Source organism: Macaca nemestrina, chromosome 3 (genome assembly GCF_043159975.1).
Source record: "Macaca nemestrina isolate mMacNem1 chromosome 3, mMacNem.hap1, whole genome shotgun sequence".
Taxonomy (NCBI): domain Eukaryota; kingdom Metazoa; phylum Chordata; class Mammalia; order Primates; family Cercopithecidae; genus Macaca; species Macaca nemestrina.
Window position 1 is genome coordinate 61,951,446 of NC_092127.1, and position 23,639 is coordinate 61,975,084.

At 35.9% G+C, this 23,639-nt stretch overlaps 1 protein-coding gene across 5 annotated transcripts in view; it reads right to left on the reverse strand.

Moving 5' to 3' along the window:
- The window catches only part of LOC105486104 (inturned planar cell polarity protein), a 96,967-nt gene that overhangs the window by 22,844 nt on the left and 50,484 nt on the right, over positions 1 to 23,639 (reverse strand). For 3 of the 5 annotated variants that reach the window (XM_071093071.1, XM_071093070.1, XM_011748801.3), the window contains exons 5-8: positions 21,509 to 21,627; positions 16,411 to 16,500; positions 12,312 to 12,389; positions 8,921 to 9,110 (exon numbers count right to left, since the gene is read on the reverse strand). In XM_071093071.1, coding sequence (XP_070949172.1) covers positions 8,921 to 9,110; positions 12,312 to 12,389; positions 16,411 to 16,500; positions 21,509 to 21,627 — 477 coding nt within the window. The remainder of the gene's footprint in view (positions 1 to 8,920; positions 9,111 to 12,311; positions 12,390 to 16,410; positions 16,501 to 21,508; positions 21,628 to 23,639) is intronic. The other 2 variants (XM_071093073.1, XM_071093072.1) reach the window with 2 other exon arrangements.

Here is a 23,639-nt window from a genome sequence, read left to right on the forward strand (position 1 = left end):
TACTTCCTAACTCATTCTATGAGGTCAGCATTATCCTAATACTAAAACTAGACAAAGACATTATAAGAGCAAACAAACAAACAAAAAAAGACAGACCAGTATCTTTCATGAACACAGATTCAAAAACCTCCAATAAAATATTAGCAGAGGGAATCCAACAATGTCTAAAAAGAAATATACACCACAGCCAAGGGAGATTTATCGCAGGTATGCAAGGCAGGTTTGACATTCAAAAACCAATTAATGTAATCCATCAAATCAATGGGCTTAAAAAAAACACATGATTCTATCAATATATGCAGAAAAAGCATTTGATAAAATCCGATACCCCTTCATGATAAAAACTCTTAGTATACTAGGAATAGAGGGAAACTTCTTCATCTTGATAAAGAATATCTACAAAAAACCTAGTTAACTTCATAGTTAATGGTGAGAAATGAGATACTTCCTAAGATCAGAAAGGGGAAAGGATGTTCCCTACCACCACTCCTTTTCAACATCATACTGGGAGGCCTAGCTAATGCAATAAGGCAAGAACATGAAATAAATGATTGGGAAGGAAGAAATAAAACTGTCTTTGTTCATAGATGACATGATTGTTTACACAGAAAATCTGAAAGAATTGACACAATCTTATATATTACAATTTTCTATATTAACCTTATATACTGTATCAGTATATAAGGAACCTCTGCTTCCCGGGTTCAAGTGATTCTCCCACCTCAGCCTCCTGAGTAGCTGGGACTACAGGCATGTGCCACCACACTTGGCTTATTTTGTATTTTTTGGTAGAGGTGGGGTTTCACTATGTTGGCCAGGCTGGTCTTGAACTCCTGACCTCAAGCAATCCGCCCATCTCAGCCTCCCAAAGCACTGGGATTACAGGCACGAGTCACTGTACCCAGCATAAAAGTCAATTGCTTTCCTATATACCAGCAATGAATAAGTGGAATTTGAAATTAAAAACACAATATCACATACCTTAGCATTCCCAAAAATAAAATATACTTAGTTATAAATTTAACAAAGTATACACAATATCTATATGAGGAAAACTACCATACTCTGATAAATGAAATCCAAGGAGAACTAAACAAATGGAGAGATATTCCATGTTCAAGGATAGAAGACTCAATATTGTCAAGATGTCAGTTCTTCACAACTTGATCTATATATGCAATGCAATCCCAATCAAAATTCCAACTAGGTATTCTAAAGTTTATATGGAGAAGCAAAAGACCAAGAATAGCCAGTACAATATTGAATGACAAGAACAAAGGCTTGGGACTGATACTATCCTACTTTAAGACTTAATATAAACCTACAGTAATCAAGACATTGTATTATTGGTGAAAGAACAGATAAATACATCAATGGAACACAGAGTCCACAAATACACCCACATAAATACTGTCAACTGATCTTTGACAAAGGAACAAATACAATGTAAAAAGGAAAAATGGTCTTTTCAACAAATGGTGCTAGAACAGCTGGGCACCCATATAAAAAATATCAATCTAGACACACACCATACACCCTACACAAAAATTAACTCTAAGTGGACCATATGTCTAAATGTAAAATGCTAAACTATAAAATTCCTAGAACATGGGAGAAAATTTAGATGACACTGGGTCTGACACTAACTTTTTAGATACAACACCAAAACCACAATCCATGAAACTGATAAGCTAGACTTCATTAAACTAAAAACTATTGCTCTGCAAAATACGATGTCAATAGAATAAGATGAGCCGCAGACTGGGAGAAAATATTTGAAAAAGACACATCTGATAAAGAACCATTATCTAAAATATACAAAGACCTCTTAAAACTCCACAATAAGAACACATACAAAAAAATTTTAAAATGGTTGAGAATAGGATTAAGATGGCAGATAGGAGGCAAGACTAGTTTGCAACTCTTGCTCGAATGGACAGGGCTGCATGTGGACATTCACATCGTGAACTTTTGCTCCAAGAACTATGGCAGAAACATACCAGGAAAGCTGAGAAAATCCGTAGACCCTTTGAAGGAACTGGATCACTGCTGCAGGCTCCCTGAGATGCTGAAAAACTATGAGTCTGCTTGCTTTCTCAATGGGGAGGCTCCTGGTCTGGGGCAAGTTCTAAGCCCTGGTCACTGGCTGCCTAGAAATAGACCCGGTGCTGTTGAGGGGGCATGGTGGGAGTGAGACTGGCTTTTAGGACTGCAGGCTGTGTGGGAGAGGGGTAAGGCCCGTGACTGCCGGTTTTCCCCTACTTCCCTGGTGACCTGTATGACTCAGCAGAGGCAGCCATAATCCCCCCTAGGAATACAACTCCATTGGACTGGGAACTGCACCTCCATCCCCCACAGCAGCTGCGGCAAGCCCTGCCCAAGAAGAGTTGAAGCTCAGACAATAACAAGCTCGGGCCTATCCCTGTCTCCACCTAGTAGTATTTCTCTACCTACTCTGGTAGCCAAAGACAAAGGTCATAATCTCTTGGGAGATCTATGGCTCTGCCCACTGCCTGAGAAACCTGAATACTTAACCAGGTGTCCCTAGGGCAAGTTTACATCCTCCCTAGATGACTGCAGCTGATGCACTCTTGAAAGTGCCACCTCCTGACTGGAGGCCAACACAAAACCAGTGCACTAAACAAAAACACAACCAGGGACACCTTACAGAGTCCACTTCACTCCATTGCTACCTGCATTGGAGCAGGTGCTGATATCCACAGCTGCAAGACCTGAAGATGGATCACATCACAGGACTCTTTGCAGACACTTCCCAGTACCAGCCTGGAGCCCGGTAGCTCTGCTGGGTGGCTAGACCAAGAAGAGCAAAAACCATCACTACAGTTCAGCTCTCAGGAAGCTCCATTCCTAGGGGAAGGGGGAGAACACCACATCAAGGGATCATCCCATGGGACAAAAGAATCTGAATAGCAGCCCACGAATCCCAGATCTTCACTCTGACATAGTCTACCCGAATGAGAAGGAACCAGAAAAACAATTCTGGTAATATGAGAAAACAAGGTTTTTTTTTTTAACACCTTCAGAAGATCATACCAGCTCACCAACAATAGATCTAAACCAAGATGAAATCTCTGAATTGCCAGAAAAAGAATTCAGAAGGTCAATTATTAAGCTAATCAAGGAGGCACCCGAGAAACATGAAGTCTAGCTTAAAGAAATGAAAAACATTATATGGGATATGAAAGGAAAATTCTTCAGTGAAACAGATAGCATAAATAAAAAACAGTCACAACTTTTGGAAATCAAGGACACACTTTGAGAAATACAAAATATACTGGAAACTCTTATAACAGAATCAAACAAGCAGAAGAAAGAACTTCAGAGCTTGAAGAAAAGGCTTTTGAATTAACCCAATCCATCAAACACAAAGAAAAAGGAATTAAAAAAAAAAATGAACAAAGCCTCCAAGAAGTTCGGGACTATGTTAAACGTCCAAACCTAAGAATAATTGGTGTTCCTGAGGAAGAAGAGAAATCTAAAAGTTTGGAAAACATATTTGAGGGAATTAATTGAGGAGAATTTCCCCAGCCTTGCTAGAGATCTAAACATCCAAATACATGAAGCTCAAAGAACACCTGCGAAATTCATCACAAAAAGATCATCACCTAGGCACATAGTGATCAAGTTATCTAAAGTCAAGACAAAGGAAAAATCTTAAGAGCTGTAAGACAAAAGCATCACGTAACCTATAAAGGAAAACCTATCATATTAACAGTAGAAACACAAAAAACTAGAAGGGATTGGGGTCCTATTTTTAGATGCTTTAAACAAAACTATTATCAGCCAAGAATTTTGTATCCAGTGAAACGAAGCTTCGTAAATGAAGAAAAGATATAGTGTTTTCCAGATAAACAAATGCTTAAAGAACTCGAGATGATTCAAAGACTTAAACAAATCTAAGACGTGAAACCACAAAGATGCTAGAAGGTAACATTGGAAAAACCCTTCTAGACATTGGCTTGGGCAAAGGCTTCATGACCAAGAACCCAAAAGCAAATGCAACAAAAACAAAGATAAATAGATGGGACTTAATTAAACTAAAAAGTTTCTGAATAGCAAAATAAATAATCAGCAGAGTTAACACCCCACAGAGTGGGAGAAAATCTTCACAATCTATACATCTGACAAAGGACTAATATCCAGAATCTACAAGGAACTCAAATCAGCAAGAAAAAAACAATCCCATCAAAAAGTGGGCTGAGGAGATGAACAGACAGTTCTCAAAAGAAGATATACAAATGGCTAACCAGCATATGGAAAAATGATCAACATCATTAACTATCAGAGAAATGCAAATCAAAACCACAATGCGATACCACCTCACTCCTGCAACAATGGCCATAATAAAAAGAAAAATAGATGTTGGTGTGGATGTGGCAAAAAGGGATCACTTTTATACTGTTGGTGGGAATGTAAACTAATACAACCACTATGGAAAACACTGTAGAGATTCCTTAACTAAAAGTAGATCTGCTGGTTGATCCAGCAATCCCACTACTAGGTATCTACTCAGAGGAAAAGAAATCATTATACAAATAAGATATTTGCACACACGTTTATAGCTGCACAATTCACAATTGCAAAAATATGGAACCAGACGCCCATTAATCAATGAGTGGATAAAGAAAATGTGGTATATATATACCATGGAACACCACTCAGCCAGAAAAAGGAACAAAATAATGGCATTTGCAGCAACCTGGATGGAATTGGAGACTATTATTCTAAGTGAAGTAACTGAGGAATGGAAAACCAAACATCGTATGTTCTCACTCATATGTGGGAGCTAAGCTATGAGGATGCAAAGACTTAAGAATGATACATTGGACTTTAGGAACTTGGGGGAAAGAGCAGGGGGTGGCAAGAGATAAAAGACTACACATTAGGTACAGTGTACACTCCTTGCGTGGTGGGTGAACCAAAATCACAGAAATCGCCATTAAAGGACTTATTCATGTAACCAAACACCACTTCTTCCCCAAAAACCGATTGAATTTAAAAAAATGGGCCAAAGGCCTTAACAAACAGTTCACCAAAGAAGATATTCAGAAGGCAAATAAGCACATGAAAAGATGTTCCATATCATATGGTCATCAGGGAAATGCAAATTAAAATAACAATGAGACAGAACTAGACACACAGTAGAATGACCCAAATCCAAAATACTGACAACACTAAGTACTGACAAGGATATGGAACAACAGGAACTCTCATTCATTGCTGGTAGGAATACAAAATACAGCCACTCAGAAGACAGTTTGGTAGTTTCTTACAAAACTAAACATTCTCTTGCTGTTTGACCAAGAATTAATTGTCCAAACGTGGAAGCAACCAAGATTTTCAGCGAATGGATGAATAAACTGTGGTACATCTGAACAATGAAATACTATTCAGCGTTAAAAAGAAATGAGCTATCAAGCCGTAAAAAGACAAAGAGGAACTTAAAATATGTATTACCAAGTGAAAGAATCCAATCTGAAAAGGCTACATACTATATGATTACAACTATATAACATTTTGGAAAATGCAAAACGATGGAGGCAGTGAAAAGATCAATTGTTTCCAGCGGTTAATGGAAAGGGAGGGATGAAAAAGAGGGATAGGCAGAACACAGAGGATTTCCGGGACTGCGAAACTACTCTGTATAATACTACAAGGATGGATCCATGTCATTATAATCTGTCTAAATCCATAGAATGTACACCACCAAGAATGAACCCTAATGTAAATGATGGACTTTGGGTTATTATGATGTGTCAATGTAGGTTCATCAATTATAACAACTGTACCCCTGTGGTGGGGGAATGTTGATAATGGAGAGGCTATGCATGTGTGATGTATGGGGGAAGGGGGCATGTGGGAAATCTATACCTTTCTCTCAATTTTACTGTGAACCTGAAACTGCAGTAAAAAATAGAATTAAAAAAAAAGCTTCAATTGTTATTGTTATTCAAATTTTATATTAATCAAATAGAGCTTTAGACTACTTTAGTAGAAGGTATCTAGCTCTCTTCCCAAAAGTATTGTTCTCAATCTCCTAACTGGACTACAAAATATAGAAAACAACTAAGCCAGATCCTCACTGTTTCCTGTGTATTAATTTCACCTGCTCAACTTGCCTGTGCACATCTAGAGGTTTTTCTGCATTCTGCAAAGCACGGCACAGACTTGAGGAACCGGCACAATGAACACTGATGTCCACACAGTAGTGTTAGATGTAACAAGGATAAAAGCAGCCAAAGCATTGACAAGATAAGCAACAGCTATGTTTTAAGGCAATGAATTAAAAATATATACCAGAATTCACACAGTGATTTCTCAATTTGATATTCTTTTAGGGTGAAATAAAGAAAAGCATATAAATCTTTTAAAGAAATATATGCTAAATTAACAAAACTCTCAATGAAAAAGAGGTAGCCTTCACATGCAATCTGTAAGCCCCCAATAGACAATATTTAAGAACATCTTAAACTTTTTTGAGGAAAGATAATATTTAATCTTAATGTATCTAAATTCTAAACACACTACCCCTAAAACATTAAGTACCTCTACTATTACAGAAAGAAGGGACTATATATTTTGAGGGAAGAGGTTTCTTTAATGAAGAAATTCTGACAGAGGGGCAAGAACCTAGGTAATGGCCAGGTAGAATGGCAAGCCTCAAGAGATGGTACCTTCTGACTCATGAAGTGGGCATGGGCCCTGTGGCTGAGGAAAAAAGACCCCAGAATGAGAATGGACATGAGACAGTCTTTGGAACCAGGGTCTTTCTCTTTTTTTTTTTTTTTTAAAGTATCAACCTTATTGAGACAGAATGTACATTCAAATAAACTGCACCCATTTTAAGTGTATAGTTTGTTTTGATGAAGATATGCAATTGTGTGATTACCACCACTTTCAAGATATGGGTCTTTCTCTTTTAAAGGTAAAGTTATCTAGTTACTTTCTATGTTTCTACCTATATCGAACACTTACATCCTTCCGTCCCTCTTCCCTCCCCCTTTCCTTTCCCCTTTCCTTCTCCTTTCCTTTTTTCTTTTCTCTTCCTTTTTTCCTCTTTTTTCCTTTTCCTTTTTCCTTTCCTTTCCTGAGATAGGGTCTCACCCTGTTGCCCCACTGTAGTACAGCGGTACAATCATAGCTCACTGCAACTATGATAGAGTGGGGAGCCCAACTCCTGGGCTCAAGTAATCCTTCCACTTCAGCCTACTGAGTAGCTGTAATTACAGGTGTGTGCCACCATGCTCTGCTAATGTTTAAAGTTTTTGTGGAGACAGGGTCTCCCTATGTTGTCCAGGCTGGTCTTGAACTCTTGGCCTCAAGTGATCTTCCCACCTCTGTCTCCCAAAGCACGAGGATTACAGGCATGAGCCACCATGCTCAGCCAATGCTTATATATTTTTATGAAAACATTAGGTAGAATTATATATCTCATACTTTTTAGTTTTTTATACAATTTAAGAAAATGGTAGGCCAGGTGCCATGGCTCATGCCTGTAATCCAGCACTCTAGGAGACTGAGGCGGGCAGATTGCTTGAGCTCAGGAGTTCAAGACCAGCCTGGGAAACATGGAGAAACATGGTCTCTACTAAAAATACAAAAATTAGCCAGGCATGGTGGTGTGCACATGTAGTTCCAGCTACCTGAGGGGCTGAGGGGGGAAGATCACCCGAGCCTGCGATGTGGAGGCTGCAGTGAGTTATGATTACGCCACTGCACTCCCACTCCAGCTGGGGTGACAGAGCGAGACCCTGTCTCACAAAAAAAAAAAAAAAAAAAAGAAAAGAAAAAGAAAGGAAGGAAGGAAAGAAGGAAGGAAGGAAGGAAGGAAGGAAGGAAGGAGTAATTATTGTCCTGAAATATCAAAAGACCAGGCAGTTGACAGAGCTAAGGACAAAATAAAAACACCAGAAGGCAAAGCATCCTTTGAACATGCTCTAACACCTCATCTCCCTTCAAATAGTAATTGTATAATAATGCTCCCATACCTACAACTACAACATGCCAGGCGCAATTCTAAATACTTCATGTGTAATAACTCGTAACTTTTCCATGAGGTAGGGACTATTATTTCCTCCAATTTACAGATGAGGAAACTGAACAAAGTGATTGATACATCAATTTAAATAACTATTAAACTGTCAAAAAGGCATTTATTTGATCATACACTGTACAGTCTTATGAAGAGTAGGAACTTGAATTAAGTTTCTACTGTAACATAGCCTAGGTTTCTTCATAAGCAGAGAAGTGGCTATGGCATACTGCCTCATTTAATACTAATACAAATGCTGTAACTAAATAGATTATATGGTGGTCTACATTGATGAAAATGTCTGAAATAATCTTGTCAATCATTCAATAATAAAGTTATTCTAGGTATACAGATACAACTAAAATCATATTGATAATTCTTAACCATCATACAGTCTTACTATTGGTAGCTATCTATGGGACAAGCCAAAAGCTAATCACATATGTTCATGTAAAAAAAGATTTTGGTAGACTAGTGGACTTTGTATTTTAACTGAGAATATTGTTAGTCAATCAGGTCATCTACTTTTTTGTACAGAAACATAATTCTAACTTGACAACCTTACATTATAAAATCAAAGTCACAAAATTCCAAAGGAAGATACACCATTTAATTATGATTTCTGAAAAGCAGTCCCAGCTTGGACAAAGCTTAAATTTAAAAGTAAGAGGAGAGAGCAAATCTCTACTTATAAAGAATAATTTCTCTTTCTGGGTTTATTGCACTGGACCTCCTATTTTGTCAACCAACTGCCTCTTTAATTTTTAACCACAATTCCAAAAATAACAAAAAGTCTACGAAAAAAGAAGATGCAAGATTATAATAAGCCACCTGGTTCTGGTTCTTCTTTATAATATCTAAGATTACCTTGATTTCCAGTGGAAGAGTGAGCCACCGGACTCCAGGGAGGTTGTCTAAAAGTACTGCACTGGAAGCATCGTACTGCTGAGCACTGGGACTGGCGCTGGAATGCAGTTTCGCAGGCTGAAGCGCTCTTTGAAAGAACAAGTTAAAAAAATGATCCAAACGAGGAACATTCTCAATCTGGCAAAAGGCACTGGAGAAATAAGAGCTGTAAGTTAGAACAACATATGGAAATGGTGGTCATTTTTTGTGTGCTCCTAAGGGAACTGGATCTTTCCCAACTACATAGGCTATCTTCCTCACTCCTCTCCTTTAATAGAATTGCTGCTAGAATGTTACTGACGGATTGTGTAAAGAAATTCACCCTGTCCATACTTTTCACCCTAAAACTTACTCTCAAATGTATCGAGTAGATGGTTCTATGGAAGAACCACAGGGCTAACACAAGTGACATATCTATAACAGAAAGGGCTGAAATACCCTTTTTGTAAAAAAGGTAGGTTGTTCTTACCTCTGACTATCTCTCAACCATTTACAACTCCTGAAATCTTTCAGGCAACGTGGAATGATAAAGAGATTTTGAACTTTGTAATAGAACAGATGTGGCATATCACAGCTCTTTGTAGGTAGCTATCAAAGGCAAATCACCCAACCTCTCTCTAACTTTGGTTTCCAACTCTGTAAAAATAGGGTTAATACAATCTAACTCACATGCAGAATGCCTAGAACATAACAAGCATAAGTTCTTGTTATGCTTATTATTTACTGGTAAACAGTAAGTACATAATAAGCATAAGTTATTTCCTCCCCTCGTTACTGCTGAAGGTATAATATTAAAGAACTCAAAAAACAAAATGACAGAAAAAACCGAAATACTTGGTTTTAGCCATATAAAAGTAACACAGCATTGACTGCAAGCATTTATTGGAAGAGCTCACTGAATGACAAAATAGCAGGTACATACGCTATCGGTGTACCAAAATAATATTCACTGATTCATCCAACAAATATTTGAGTGACTACTACATTCCAGGCACTATTCTCATTGCTGGAGTTATGGCAGTAAAAATATCAAGACAAAAGACAATGAACTCCCATGAATCTTATGTTCTAATGGAGAAACACAGCAAATGAACAAATGGTAAAAAACATGAATTCGTATAAAGGACTATGCAGAAAATAGCACAATGTGAATGGGTGGTGTGACAGGTTGGCTATTTTAGGTTGAATGGTTGGAGAAGAATCTCAGAGAAAGGGCATTTGAGCTGATATTCCAACGTCAGGAAGATCCAGCAAGAAGAAAAAGTACAAAAGCCCTGGGGTGGGGAAAAGCTTTGCCAGGGTGTTTGCACCCTGAGCAAAGGAGCAGAGGAGGCACGTGTGCTTTGATATCTGAAGTCAGAGGGGTAGGTAGGAGCCAGATAATAATGTAGAAAGATCACTCTAACTGCTATATGAAAATTAGTTCAAGTGGCAAGATTGAAGGGAAGGAGACCAGTTAGGAGGCTACTGAAGTGTGTGAGAGAGAGCAGTGGCTAGACAGGGCAATAGTAAAGATAAAGAGAAACGGACACATTGGAGATTCTGAAGACAGACTGATGAGGACTTGCTGATGAATTAGTTGGGAATGGTGAAGGAAATTGTTATAGCTTTAATTTGGTCACAACATTAAACTGGTAGTATATAGTTAGTTTTCTATGGCTCATAGAGAATTAACCAGCTCACAACATTAAAAAGATAATTAAGTCTCTACACTTTTTGGTCTTTTTGTAATTTTTCACAATTGGCCCTTAATATCTTTCATAATCAGAAAAAAGTTGTTATAAAAAATTATTACAAATGTCTATTAATAACATCCTGGATTCACTGTGCTTCTTGGTTTTAAGAACTCAATGGATCTTCATATTTATTATTGTAGTTTGCTCTTTAAATTCTCACTTGAAGTAGAAAAGAATTAAATTTGCTGCCATCAAAAAGATACTTTCACTATCAATGGAAGATAAATTTCAAGATGAAAGAGAAATTAAGTCCCTCTGTCCCCAGTCTACTCTAATGGAATTTGCAGGACAACTCCAATGGACTATTTTCATGTATGAAACTCATTGCAAAAATTTAATCTTTGATAATCTCTGGTTTTATGAAAACAAAAAACTTTAATTAGGGCAAAATATGGCAAAGTTTGCCTCTCTCGAGTAAACTTAAAGAGGCAGTTCATAACCACATTCTTACTCTTCATTGGTTAAAAATTTCCTTACTAGTAAAAGGTAAAAGGACTATTTATGGATGCCCAGCTCTTTGTAGCTCACTCATTTGGAAAATGTTGGTAAGCGATCAGGTTTGACAGGGATGTGCCTCCTCAGTGGTTCCTCTAGAGAACACTGCACTGCAAACTAGATAATTTTCCCAGATGACACCATCACAGAAAATTCCTTCATGACGCTGTCAGAACAATAAGAACAAAGATCCACTATAGATAAACAGAGAGCTGATATCACTATGGTTTGGAAAAATGTATAAACTGCCTTTGGATTTTTGTATTGATATACTCCTAAGGCTTTAAACACAAAGATACCATTTTAGCCCTCAGAAATACAAGAACAAAAGTCACTAAGAGAAAAATCGATTTCCCATACCCAGTTTTGTGTGCTCAAATGTTAAATGTTACCTCAAATTTCTGCCTTCAGATCAAGAAGGTTAAAAAAGCAAGAAGCAGAAAAATATGCATAGCAGCATACTTTTATTAAAAAGGGAATATATTTTTATTATATAGAAAAATATATGGAAGGACACAAACAAAATCAGTCAATACTGTCTCTACTGTATGTCTTTCTTAAATAATACTGCATAAATTTTTTGCTAAAGAATTTTTTTTGAGAAAGAACCATCATATTTCAGGATAGGGAATTTAATGGTCTTATAAGCCAAAAAAACTACAAAAATATATTTTAAGTCTTTCTCTTTTCTGTATCTGTTATGAAGAAATACTCTTACATTTGACCCTACAGAAATATATCAAATCAGAATACAGTTGTGGTTATGTCACTAATTCACTAAGAAATTTCACTAAAGTCATATATGAGACCAAAAACAAAACAAAACAAACAAAAAAAAAGGAATCAAATGAAAAACTGCCTACTGTTGTAACATAAAAGCCAGTAATAAAAGATGAGAAAATAAGAAGAGGAAGGAGAAAAAGAAGGAGGTGGAAGAATAAGGAAAGAGAAAGGAGGAAGGAAGAGGAGAAGGAAGAGGAAGGAAGAGGAGGAGGAAAGAGGGAAGGAGGAGAAAGAGGAGACAAATAACTAACCTGTCAAGCAAGAAATGGTCTGAAATGCAAAAGGTGACTTAGAATCATGTAATTAAAACTTGAGAGTCAATTTCAAGAAGTACTTACCTATCTAAAGAACCATACATAAATTTTAAGGTTTGGACAACATTTTCTATCATGTTCCTTAGCCGAGGAAGAGGAACTCTAAAAGAGTAAAATTACACGTATTAATTTACAGCATAATCAAATGACATTTATCTAAAAGAAGCAGATCATCCTTGAATTTTACACATACGGAATGTGAAAAGTGTATGTGTCAACTCTGAGTAAAGCTGTATGAAATGGTCGCTTTCAATGACCATTGATCACTTTATTCTAGATTTAGTTCCAGCATGAATCTAACAGGGACTTTATAACACCACTTATTTGCAAATCATGTAACTCTCTCTAAAGTTCAGTTTCTTCATCTGTAAAATGAGGCCAATAGTCACCAAGCCCTTCTCAGATTGATTCTGAGGATTAAATGAAATTAATGCAAATAAACTAGTTTTTACAAGACCTGGGCCCACACACACAAAAAAATGCTAAATTCTTGACACTTTTTAGTATTACCCACATATCAACTGGGCCTCCAAATCCTGTGACAAAAACACACTCTTAATTGAAATGGAGAATGGGAAGAAAGTAGGAGAAAGGAAATAAAGAAATGGACTTATATTTTCTCATTGAAGCCTTATAAGAATTTTACAAGGTAGCTCTTATTATTCCCATTATGCCAGTGAGTAAACAGAAGTCCAAGAAGTTACATAATTTCTGCAAGGGTAGAAAGGGAGTAGAGCCTGCTGGTGAGCACTCATCTTCTTAGACCCAAAGTTATTCTCCCACTACCCTACACTGTCCTCCTGGTTAGGTTTCCGCTATTCACTGCAGCCATCACGGGCATGTGATCTTCCCATCTGAAAACACATATCCCTCGATCATGTGCCCCACCCTAAATTCTGTGGGACAGCACTTTTCTTACCCTGCTTATAAAAGGCATAGAGGTGAGGAGGGAAACACGCAGTCTATGGCACTGAAATGGACGAGGAGAAAATCCCAGGGCTTTGAGTTCAATTACAAAGCACGTGCAAAATGTTGGTGATATGAAGACATGTAAGTTGACACTGAAGAGGTGCTTGTGCGTGATCTCTCAATACTCTATTTCCAAGTTTGAATAAATGAGAATACTACTACCTATCTTTTAGTTATGTGAAATGAGATGGAAGAGGGAAAATAATCTGGAACAGAAGGTTGGTGTGAGCATTTAAGAGAAGGGTAAAGAGATGGCTCAAGCTTACTTTTCAGTGGAAGCTCAGGAAAGAGAATAAAGGGGATCTTCAAGTTAATTCTAACTTATCAAGCCAAGTTCTTTAGTATAGGAATGACATAAATATTTAGGGAAGATGGCCTCCCTTCCCCCACCCTGATTAATAAAGATTAAGAAACTGGCTAGAGCATCCCTCATGTGGCACAACCTTGGTCCAGAGTTCAGCAGTGACAGTCCTTTGTTGGCTTCAAGATACAACCTCACCTGGAAACTGTCTCTGCTTAGCTGATTCGGCTGGTATTATCAGAGTGTGGTTGAACAGCCTTTGCTCAGTTCCTTAGCCAGGTCTGCCTTTCCTCTCTCTAACTGCCTATGCTACCTTTATCTCACCACTGTATTTTCTTTCTTCTCTTTTGCCTTTTGGGCTGATACAAAAGTCTTAAAGAGACATATTTTACACTGCTGCTACATACTAAATCATCTCATTCTGGATGTTCTCCAATCCTTGTAAACCCAAAATTTATTTCTTTTCTTTTCTTTTTTTATTTTTGAGACATTGTCTTGCTCTGTCACCCAGGCTGGAGTACAGTGGCAGCATCACAGCTAACTGCAACCTCCGCCTCCAAGGCCCATGCAATCCTCCCACCTCAGTCACCCAAGTAGCTGGGACTATAGATGCATGCCACCGTGCCTGGCTAATTTTTGCATTTTCTGTAGAGACAGGGTTTCACCATGTTACCTACGCTGGTCTTGAACTCCTGAGCTCAAGGAATCCACTAGCCTTGGCCTCCCAAAGTGCTAGGATTACAGGTGTGAGCCACTGCCTGGCTGTAGACCCATACTTTCTAAACAACTCTTTTGTTCCTCATAATCCAAACCCTCAGGGCAGTCTCTGAGAAGGGTTCAGTATCCTATTTTAGACAGAAAAACACACATTTTTCTCTTGTGTGGCTGGTTAAAGAGTGCCCTCATCTAGTATATGTCACAGCGCCATTATCCCCCATGTTAAAAGATTTGAACCCCACATTTATGATAGATTATATTTCTTTCTGTCCAAAATTAAAGTTACCTTCAAAATATAATCATTTTGATATTTTTCACTGTAGCCATCTTTGGAATTCCTGTTGTGATGGTAAAATAGGTCCACAAATTCTTTGATACTCTTCCCCTCAAGAAGTGAGGCTTAATTCCTCTCCCCATGAGTGTGGGCTGAGCTTAGTAACTCAATTCTGACAAACAGAATGGTGGAAATGACAAATATTGTGGAAATGGCAGTGTATCACTTCTAAGGTTAAGACATAAAAGGTCTTGTAGCATCCCCCTCTTTCTGTGTTTTGGCTCGCCACTTTGGAGGAAGGCAGTTGACACGTTATGTGGACACCCAAGCAGCTACATGGAGAGGTCCACGTGACAAGAAACTAGGCTTCCTATCAATGGCCATGTGTATAAGCCACGTTGGAAGCAGATTCTCCAGCTCCAGTTAAAGCCTTCAGATAAGTCTATCCCTGGCCAACACTGGATTGTAACCTCAAGAAAAGACCTTGAGGCAGAACTACCTGCTAGGTTACTCCTGGATTCCTGAACCACAAAAATACCTGTGTTAATAAATGTTTACTATTTAAGTTTAAATTACCCCTATGTTTTGGGGAACGATTTGTTACACAGCAATAAAAAATGAATATACTGCTATATAATGAAGGAAATCTGGTTAACAAAATCATTAGTAATGAAAAATAGTCATATTCACATTCAGATTGGCTAGATAATGCATCTTCCTGGTACATCTTTTTCTTTCTTGGGAAGCTTGAAGCAACACCAAGAGAAAATTTATCTCAACTGGTATTCTCTAAAGTTGTATCCATCACATATTACAGTATTTGCTTTGATATTTGATTCCTATTTTGTAGACCATATGCTATGATTCTACAGACCAAAGGGGAAAACTAAAGTGTGTTTAATTACTTAATAAAAGTTGTCCGAATACCTTTTAAAGTAGGCAAAAGTCTAAATTACAAGTTTTAAAAACCATTGAACAGGAACATAACACTATTATAATAGTAGTTAAGTTCATCTCCTTGGGGCCATTCTCCATACTTGTAGTCCATTTCTCCCTTGATTTTCAATGTCCTATGACATTAGGGAATCAATGTTGTAGAAAGAATTCAGACAGACCCTCAATCAATTTCCAATCCTGCCTCTTGTTGACCATGCAAGCTTTGGCAAGTTATTGAACCCTCTTTTGATTTTACTTTCCTCATATACAAAATGGAGCCAGTAATCACTAAGTATGTCTGGAAGTGATTTTGAAGATTAAATGAGTTTAATAAATGTAAAGTACCTAATGCAGTCCCTGGAGCACAAGGTCAGTTTATTATAAATGTCAATCCTGCTTTTACCTCCAACTATTAAATGTATACTTCAAAATACTCACAAAATAGTTAAGAGGGAGACCATGATAATATAAGACATACCATTAGAGAAGTCACTTTAGAGTTACATATACCTTATTTTGTCAAAGATGCTCAAATCAGGGCAAAATACCCTTCTGCTGACCCTTAATTCTCCAAAATCTGGTCCAACAGTAAAAAACTGTAAATGTGCAAAATCCAAATCACAATATTGTCAAAAATTTTAGCAGAGGCAGAGCTCATCTCTTAGCCACCTCTCTACTGACCACAAAAGAAGCAAGTGTATTGACAGCCCACCCCCCTTTACGAACCGGCCCAGCTGAGGCTCCATGGCACCTTTCTGCATTATTCATACCAAATGAACACAGGTAACTATTTTACTAGTGCAATAGATCTTTAAACTGTAAAACTGTTAAGGAGTTTGTCTTTTGACAAAAATGTAATAATTTTAACAAAAGAAATGTAATATTATTTTGAAATGATTTTAAGGTAAGCAAAAACCTCAACTTACTCTTCAGCAGGCAGGCCAATTAGCAACAACTTGTCAGATTCTTTCCAATAAGCCACGTGAATTTGTTTTCCATTTAAAAGGAGGGATGAGCTAAGAAACAATAAATTCAAAGTAAGATAAAAATATCTTTAAATGTCATAAAATTATAAGTATAATTCATAAAAGATTGCATATGGTATGATTTAAGAACTGCATACTTAATAAGTAGATTCCTTTTCATATACCTGTCACACAAAAAACGCAAGGAATTATATGACAGTAAAAATATACTGCAACATATTGAAAAAAAAACAAAACAGAAAACTCTAGGCCAGGCTGGGTGTAGTGGCTCACACCTATGATCTCAGCACTTTGGGAGACCAAGGCAGGTGGATCTCTTGAGGTCACGAGTTCGAGAACAGCCTGGTCAACATTGCAAAATCCTGTCTCTACTACAAACACAAAAGACAGCCTGGTGTGGTGGTACATGCCTGTGATCCCGGCTACTTGGGAGGCTGAGGTACAAGAAGTGCTTCAACCTGGGAGGTGGAGGTTGCAGTGAGCCGAGATTGTGCCACTGCACTCCAGCCTAGGTGACACAGTGAGACTATGTCTCAAAAAGAGAAAAAAGAAAACTCTAGGCCAAACAAAAGTAGACCCATTATAGAAAAAAAAAAAAAAGTTGAAATTCTCTTGCTAACATTAAGCATAATATAAATTTTTTTTTTCCAAAAGAAAGTTTCAAAACGGGGTGCAGTGGATCATACCTATAATCCCAGCACTTAAGGGAAGCTAAAGTGGGAAGATCACTTAAGCCCAGAAGTTTGAGACCACCCTGGGGAACAAAGTAAGACCCCATTTCTAAAAAAAATAAAAAAAAAAATTAGCTGGGCATAGTGGAGTGGTCCTGTAGTCTTAGCTACTTGGGATGGGGACTGAGATGGGAGGATCACTTGAGGCTGGGAGGTCAAGGCTGTGGTGAGCCATGACTGCACTCCAGCATGGGTGAGAAAGCAAGGCCCTGTCTCAATTAAAAAAAAAAAAAGAAAGCTTCATCTCAGTTGGTTAATTTAACAAATATTTTGTGACTGCCTATTTATGAAGATGATTTGCTAAAGAAAGGAAGATGTAGTCCCAGCTGAGATGACAATCAGTATGGGACACAAATATATAAACATGTAAACAAAATGTAAGTCAGATTTAAATGTGTTCTCAAGGAAACTTTTGGCGTGATGAATATATTCATTGTGTTGATAGTTTCAGGGTATACACCTATGTGAAAACTAATCAAATTGTACATTTTACATATGTTCAGTTTACTTCATTATACTTCAGTGAAGTTTTAAAAATTTAAATATGTTCTAAAAAAAGATACAATAACGAACTATGATAATATAGAGAACTTTGTGTAGAATTTAAATATAAATCATTAAATGAATTTTTCCACACAGAACATTACTTTTGTCTTAATATATTTTAGAAATGCATACACTTTTAGACAAATATTAGACTCTTGTAGTATACTAATATTACTATAGTTTAAAAAGTGTGTATTCAACAAAAGATACACACATTGCTAAGGAACCCCTAAAATAATTTTCATATTTATTACCTTCTCAAAAAAGTTTTTCTAGCTGTATTTACTGCTTTCCACATTTAACCCATATCTCATAGTTAATAACAAAATCTAAATATTAGGTAAAATAACATCTATTCTTTACAGTAGAAAAAACGAAGACAAAAAAACCAAAAAACAAAAAACAAAAAAACCAAAAAAAACCCCAAAACACCACACAGAGAAACAAATTTTCTTTCTAATAAGACTGTAAAGGAGGAATGCACACCTTATGCTAAATGAAATGCATCTCCTATGCTAAATGAAAGAAGCCAGTCACAAATAGCCACACATTATATGATTCCATTCATATGTAATGTCCAGAACAGGGATATCTATAGGAATGGAACATAGATTAGCAGTTGCCCAGGGGTTGGGCTGGCTGAGCTAAAGGGTATAGGATTTCTTTCTGACGTGAGAAAAATGTTTTAAAATTGACTTTGATGAGGGTTGCATATCTCTGTGAATACACCAAAAAGCATTTACTTGTACACTTTAAAATTTGTTATTTGTATATATTTAGGGGGTACAAGTACAGTTGTAATAGATGGATATTGCATGGTGGTGAAGTTTGGGCTTTTAGTGCAACCATCACCTGAGGAGTGTACATTGTATCCATTAAGTAGTTTCTCATTTCTGACTCCCCTCCCGCCCTTCAAAATCTCCAGTGTCTGTTATTTTACACACTACGTCCATGTGAATACATTATTTAGCCCTCATTTATAAGTGAGAATATGTAATATTTGACTTTCTGTTTGACTTGTGTCACTTAAGATAATGGCCTCCAGTTCTATCTACGTTGCAGCAAATGACATGATTTCATTTTCTGTTATTTATTCCATTTACTTATTTAATTTATTCCATTTATTTATTTGTTCTTTTTTATTTCATCGTATATACATACACCACATTTTCTTTATCCAGTCATCTGTTGATGGATGCTTAGATTGATTCCATTATCTTTGCTATTGTGAGTAGCACTCATAAATATATGAGTGCAGGTATCTTTTTGATATAATGATTTCTTTTCTTTGGGTATATACCCAGTCATGGGGTTACTGGATCAAATTGTAGTTCTATTTTTAGTTTTTTGAGAAATCTCCATACTGTTTTCTGTAGAGGCTGTATTCATTTACAATTCCACCAGCACTGTATAAGCATTCCCTTTTCTCTGCATCCTCACCAGCATCTATTATTTTTTGACCTTTTAATAACAGCCATTCTGACTGGTGTAAGATGTTATCTCATTGTGCTTTTAATTTGCACTTCTCTGATGATTAGTGATAAGCACTTTTTCATATGCACGTTATCCATTTGTACGTCTTCTTTTTAAAAATGTCTGTTCATGTCCTTTGCCCACTTTTTAATGGGGTTATTGGTTGTTTTCTTGTTGAGTTGAGTTCGCTATATAGATTCTGGATATTAGTCACTTGGTGGATGTGCAATTTGCAAATATTTTCTCTCATTCTGAAGGCTATCTATTGACTCTGCACTATTTCTTTTGCTGTGTAGAAACTTTTCAGTTTAATTAAGTCCTACTTATCTATTTTTTGGTTTTGTTGCATTTGCTTTTGAGGTCTTACTCATGAATTATTTGCCTAGGCCAAAATCCAGAAGAGTTTTTCCTAGGTTTTCTTCTAGCATTTTTATAGTGTAAATAGTGTCAGGAATTATACTTAAGTCTTTAATCTAACTTGAGTTCATTTTTGTATATGGTGAGAGAGATGGGTCCAGTTTCATTCTTTTGCATATGGCTATCCAACTTTCCCAGCACCATTTATTGAATAGGGTGTACTTTCCCCAGTGTATATTTTTGTCAACTTTGTCAAAGATCAATTGGCTATAGGCATGTGGCTTTATTTCTGTTTCTCTATTCTGTTCCATTGATCTATGTGTCTATTTTTATACCAGTAACATGCTGTTTTGGGTTACTATAGCCTTATAGTATAATTTGAAATCAGGTGATGTGATGCCTCTAAGTTTTGTTCTTTTTGCTGAGGACTGCTTTGGCTATTCAGGCTCTTTTTTGGTTCCATACCAATTTTAGGATTACACATGCACTTCAAATGGGTGAACTGTATCACTTATGTACTATATCTCAATAAAGATGTTTAAAAAATAAAAAGAGGCCTGCAATACGCTTTTATGAACCCAAATTGATAAACTAAATAGAGCCTCCAGTACTACTGTATTGAAAATAAACTAACAGTTTGTATATACAATATATTAAAGTCACATAAACATGACTTTCAATTAGTTAAAAAATAAAATTCTTCTTTCTATTGCCTTGTAGATTCTACCTCTTTTAAAATCATAGAAATGTCATTTCTACCTAAATATGGGAAAAAAAAGTTAAAGGCTAGAAAATCCAATTTGATATTTTCTCAGTATTATGGAGGCTGTTGAAATTTGAGATAAAATTTTTTTGTAAAGTCTAAAATTGTTGAATATTAAAGAAGAAAAATTGTTTATAATTCTTAGATTTATTTTATGGAAAAAAACACAAACCTAAAAGCTTTGAGCCTCTTCTTCCCATAAATTATGGCATTTCAATGTCAGGGCTTAATAAATCAATGGAATGGGTATTTGACTCTATAACTGACTATATTAAGAGTTCCAAATATAAAATTATTTGACATCAATTGGATGAATGGTGCTCATCTATCACTGAGTATCTACACTGATGATGAATGCATCTGTCCTATTTGTCTATTTTTGGTTTTGTTGCATTTGCTTTCAAGGTCTTAGTCATGAATTATTTGCCTAGACCAATGTACAGAAACATTTTTCCTAGGTTTTCCTCTAGCATTTTTATAGTGTCAAGTCTTACTTTTAAGCCTTTAACCTAAATCAAGTTAGATTAAAGGGACAAATGGGAGCTAAATAATGTGTACACATGGACATAGAGTGTGGAATAACAGATATTGGAGAGTTTTAAGGGTGAAAGGGTAGGAAAATTCACTGATTATGAATAGCCCTCCTAAAGAACATTCTGTATTTTTCTATCATTGTTGTAAGAACAGAGTATGTCCTCACTATATGACCAATTTTGGTGTTCAGTCATTCTTGCCAATTCTGTTTGCCATAAAGGTATTGCCTAGGAAGTTAACAATCAAGATAGAAACATGAAAAAGCTGAGATTCATAATAATGCCATGCTTAAAAGATACACCTTCATGAAGAAATAATAAATATAGGCCCAACTGTTATTTAAAATGTGCCAAAACACCCAGATCTACAGCTGCATTGAGAACCTACACTTCAAATAGATGATTGGTAGAAATAACTTAGATGAAGCAAAAATCTGCAGATATTCTGTAGATCTCGTTATCTATAATGTATAGATATATACATGTATGTACATAGATTATGGACTATAATGTATATAATACATATATTGTAGATACAAGTATACTTGTATAACAGATACTTGTTTCAGCATTTTGTCAGGGTGAAATAAAAGAACTTGAAAAAAACAGAATTAAAGCCAAATAAAAATTATTACCTAGTAACTTGTGTCCCAGTTACGTTTTCCAGCATGTCACAGAGTGTGAGAAAAATCCCTCTCACACTTTTAAGTTTCTGAGATGCTTCAGACATTGGATAATGATAAAGAATTTCCTGCTGTTAAATGAAACAAATGATCAAACCACCCAATTTTCCAACTGGTATCTTTGTCAGGGAAAGTTCAAACTTTGTATTAAGAAAAGAACAAAAAATGAATCCTTTCAGCTTCAGTGGGAGTTTTGTTCAAACACAAGGGGAGAACTATGCTTGGAATTTTAACACATTAACTAGCATGTAAAATACTACACTTGAAAATAAGTTAGAGACTGCCAAAATTAGTCATAACAACAAATAATATACTAAGTAGGATACTAATTAATTTAAATTACAATTCATTTAAAATAGTTTTAAACTTTAATCTCTTTAATAGCAATTTGTAATACTAATATTTTATTATATTTTGTTAATAGTATACAGTTATTCTCGTCCCTGTGGTTACACAGCTACATAGGTACCACAAGTAACTATTAGGAGTCTTTAAATTTAATTACTTTTATACTATTTTTTTAAAAGACAATACTCAACATTTTTGCTGAAATCATTAAATCCAAGCCAAGACAGCAATTAAACTTACAAAGTGAGAATACAGAACTAAATTATAATATAGATAATAAGAAAAAAGTGTCACAATATTATAAAACCTTATCTGTCAAATTTGAAACACTGTGTATGCCACAAACTAATCTGAATTCAAACTTGAAAAGAGCATATTTTATTTTAAAACATGGAAAATACTAGATGTACAAGATAATTCACAAAATGCCTTATGTTTTTCTATTTTCGAGAAGAGCATGTCTCAGGAAACAGTTTTTACAAAATAAAATGACAAATTTCAAAATCAGGATGTGCACTGTCTCAATACTGTCATACAAAGAGATGAACCATTCTGTACCTCATTTTTTGTTGTTACTTAAAGCAACATTTATTTCTCTCACAAGGAAAATTAAAAGCAGGCAAAATGAAAATGTTAAGATAGAAACCATGAAGAATTCAGAGTGCTTCCAGTTGCCCTGTTTAATGACTGTATCCATAAATATTAATATTGCCACTATTGAAAACCCAAGCTCCTTAAATAGTATCATATATTTTCTCTGGTTCTCTCTCTCTCTAAAGAGTATTACATATCTTGCTGTGGTCTCACTATACAATAAATAATTACATGATACAGTCTCCATGTCTTGCCAACTTTTACATTATGACAAATATAAATAAATTGGAGACATCTGCTTTTTATACTTAGTAAGCACATTCAATATATGCAAATTACCATAGAATATGCTGGCCAAATACACTCTGCCTAACAACTAAAATTTTATTGCAGTAATTCTAATGTAAAAAAGTTACAAAACATTATTTTATATCTAGAAATTAAGTTAAATATCAATTAAGAGCTTCTGTTGTCTACTTAACAGATTTAAATCTTGGCCAATAAGTAATTTTATTGTATTTAGCCAAAATACCATACACTACTTTAAACAAAAAAAACCCCATATACTCTTTGAATAGTTTTTCGAAATCTCCAAGCTTATGGTCTTTACATTTTGAAACCTTGTAACTTAAAGAAGATAAGCTTTTATCAAATATGTAACTCACAGAAAACCTTGTGACACGTAAAATGACCTTATGAGATTTTATTATAAATTAAGTCATACCAGTCAAAAAAGGTCATTTGAGAAGGTCTCTATTCCAATCATAAAAGCCTCACTATTAAAGACCTGGCAAGCTCTACGGTTCTTAACCAATTTAATTAGCTGCATTTTTAAGCACTTATTAGTAGCATGCATTTGCAGCAGCTTCCACTCTGTTCAATAAGAATAAAAGCCTCTCTTAATTACAATGTTGATACAGGGCTGGCAACAGACAGAAACCTGTTCTTTTGAGAAACACCTACACACTTTCCCATGGAAAGAAAGGCAAGGATGACAAAAGGTATTAGCAGTATCTTACTCCAAAATGACTTAGAAGATTCAGGATGTTATCGTCCCGGAAATTTGTTGTATGTTTTATATAACAAATGCTTAAATATTTCATTTATTTTAAAAATATAAAGGATCAGTACTACACACAAG